Here is a 2,379-nt window from a genome sequence, read left to right on the forward strand (position 1 = left end):
ATGTGGGGGAAGAGTCTGGATGGTTGGGCGTATGTACGATTGAGTTTCTGGTTGATTGGAGGGGTACGTGGTTCGAGGTATTGGGCGATTAGGAGGTATTTGGCATTAGGGCTTTGGGTGGTTAAAGGGGTTTCTAGAGTCTGTTTTTTTTAGTGATTAGGCGGTGGGTGAAGTTGGGGTTTTTTTGCTGTTTAGAAGGGGCATGGGGTTATGTAGCGCATCGATAAATCTGGGGGATTACAATGAGGTGAAGCTTTGTTCACCCTTCAGCAGAACAGTTTAGTTCGTTCCTTTGAAACAGCTGCCCTAGGTTTAGCTTCACTGTCTCTGGCCATACCTAGTGACAGTTGAGCAAACTTTGCTGCCATCTCCTTCATGAGTTGGGCTCCCTCTGCTTCCGGCTGGTATCGAGCCATTTCCCTCAGGATTCTGCAGGCCACAAGACCAGAAGATACTGACTCTCCACCCTGGGGGGAGGGGTTGGAGAGGACAAGTTAAAGAGAAAACAAGAAGATATTACTTTACTCTCTTCCATTACCTCCAATCTGCGTTCAACCCATCAGCATTGTTAGAAATCTGTCAATGCTTCTACACGGTGCTGTGTGAAGATTTCCAGAACATCTTGAGAGATATTACGGTTGCAGACTGTTGGAAAAACAAAATTGTCTTTGTTTCCCCTCCCGTGGGATGTGGGCATCACTGACATGACCCTAATCACCCCTGAACTGAGTGACCCATTCAGCCACTTCAGAGGGCGGTTAAGAGTCAACCACATCACTGTGGGGTCTGGAGTCACATGTAGGCCAGACTGGGTAAGGACAACAGATCTCCTTTTCTAAAGATTGAATCACTACAATGTGAAAAGAGGCCATTCAGCCCATCAAGTTTGCACTGACCTTCCAAAGATCATTCTACCCAGACCCAAACCTCCTCCACCCTACAATCTCACAGCTAATTCATCTAACCTAAACTTCCCTGGACATAACAGGCAATTTTTGATTAGATTAGATTCCCTACAGTATGGAAATAGACCCTTTGGCCCAACAAGTCCATACTGACACTCCGAAGAGTGACCCAGCCAGAGCCATTCCCCTTATTTACCTCTGACTTATGCAGCTCACACTATGGGCAATTTAGCATGGCCAGTTCACCTGACCTGAACATCTTTGGACCGTAGGAGGAGACCTGAGCACCCGAAGGAAACCCACACAGACACGGGGAGAATATGCAAACTCCACACGGACAGTTGCCTGAGGCTGGAATTGAACTCAGGTCCCTGGTACTGTGAGGCAGGAGTGCTAACCACTGAGCCACCCATAAAGTTAGTGAACTGGCTAATTATCTTACAAATAAAAATGCCAGACGCCACTGTCACCATTAACAAGGCTAGCTTTCATTGCTGATTTTTTTAATTCACTAAATTTAAATTCCACCAGTTGGCAGAGGAGAGAAGGAATTTTAACCTAAGTCCCTTACCCTTTAGCTGGTGCCTTGTGTGTGATGACAGTACCACACCCAAATAAGGACGAGGGGTCCCAGACTATTATGAATGATTAGATTAGATTACTTACACCATGGAAACAGGCCCTTCGGCCCAACAAGTCCACATCAGCCCGCAACCCACCCAGACTCATTCCCTTACACCTAACGCTATGGGCAATTTAACACGGCCAATTCACCCTAACCTGCACAGTATTGGACTGTGGGAGGAAACCGGAGCACCTGGAGGAAACCCACGCAGACACGGGGAGAATGTGCAAACTCCACACAGACAGTCGCATGAGGTGGGAATTGAACCCAGGTCCCTGGCGCTGTGAGGCAGCAGTGCTAACCACTGTGCCACCTATTCAATGCTTGAATACTACTAAAAAAAAGAAAAAATATGTACAGAGGGTTCAGAATCCCCTCAGTTTAGGGCACTGACTCTGTGAAAAAGAAATAAAGGACTGTATAAGGGTCCTCTTGTGGTGCAGTGGTAATGTTCCACCCCTAGACCAGGAGGCCCGGGATCAAGTCCCACTTGCTCCAGGGCTGTGTAATAATATCTCTGAACCAGCTGATAAGGAAAAATAAGTTAAAAATTAAGGGATCATGTTAGCACCGTCCTTGTGTCGTCTGCTTCTATTAAGTCTCCCATTTCCTCCACCCTCCAAGAACTCAGCATTAATCCAATTCTCATCTCTGCTCCATCCCTAATCTCCTTTACCTGCCAACACACCTTGTTTAGGAGTCCCATCCCAAAACCTTTCCCCCACGACACCTCTCAGGAAAACCTCTTGACATTAAACTGAGGTCTCTTTCTCTCTCTCTCTCTCTGCCTCTCTCTGCCTCTCTCTCTTTCCCTCCCTCTCTCTGCCTCTCTCTCGCTCTCTGCCTCTC

At 47.3% G+C, this 2,379-nt stretch overlaps 1 protein-coding gene across 1 annotated transcript in view; it reads right to left on the minus strand.

The window, feature by feature from the left end:
- Positions 1-2,379, minus strand: part of trpm4a (transient receptor potential cation channel, subfamily M, member 4a) — a 90,055-nt gene that overhangs the window by 36,917 nt on the left and 50,759 nt on the right. The window contains exon 13 of the mRNA XM_043679710.1: positions 338-467. Coding sequence (XP_043535645.1) covers positions 338-467 — 130 coding nt within the window. The remainder of the gene's footprint in view (positions 1-337; positions 468-2,379) is intronic.

This window comes from Chiloscyllium plagiosum, chromosome 39, assembly GCF_004010195.1.
Source record: "Chiloscyllium plagiosum isolate BGI_BamShark_2017 chromosome 39, ASM401019v2, whole genome shotgun sequence".
NCBI lineage: Eukaryota > Metazoa > Chordata > Chondrichthyes > Orectolobiformes > Hemiscylliidae > Chiloscyllium > Chiloscyllium plagiosum.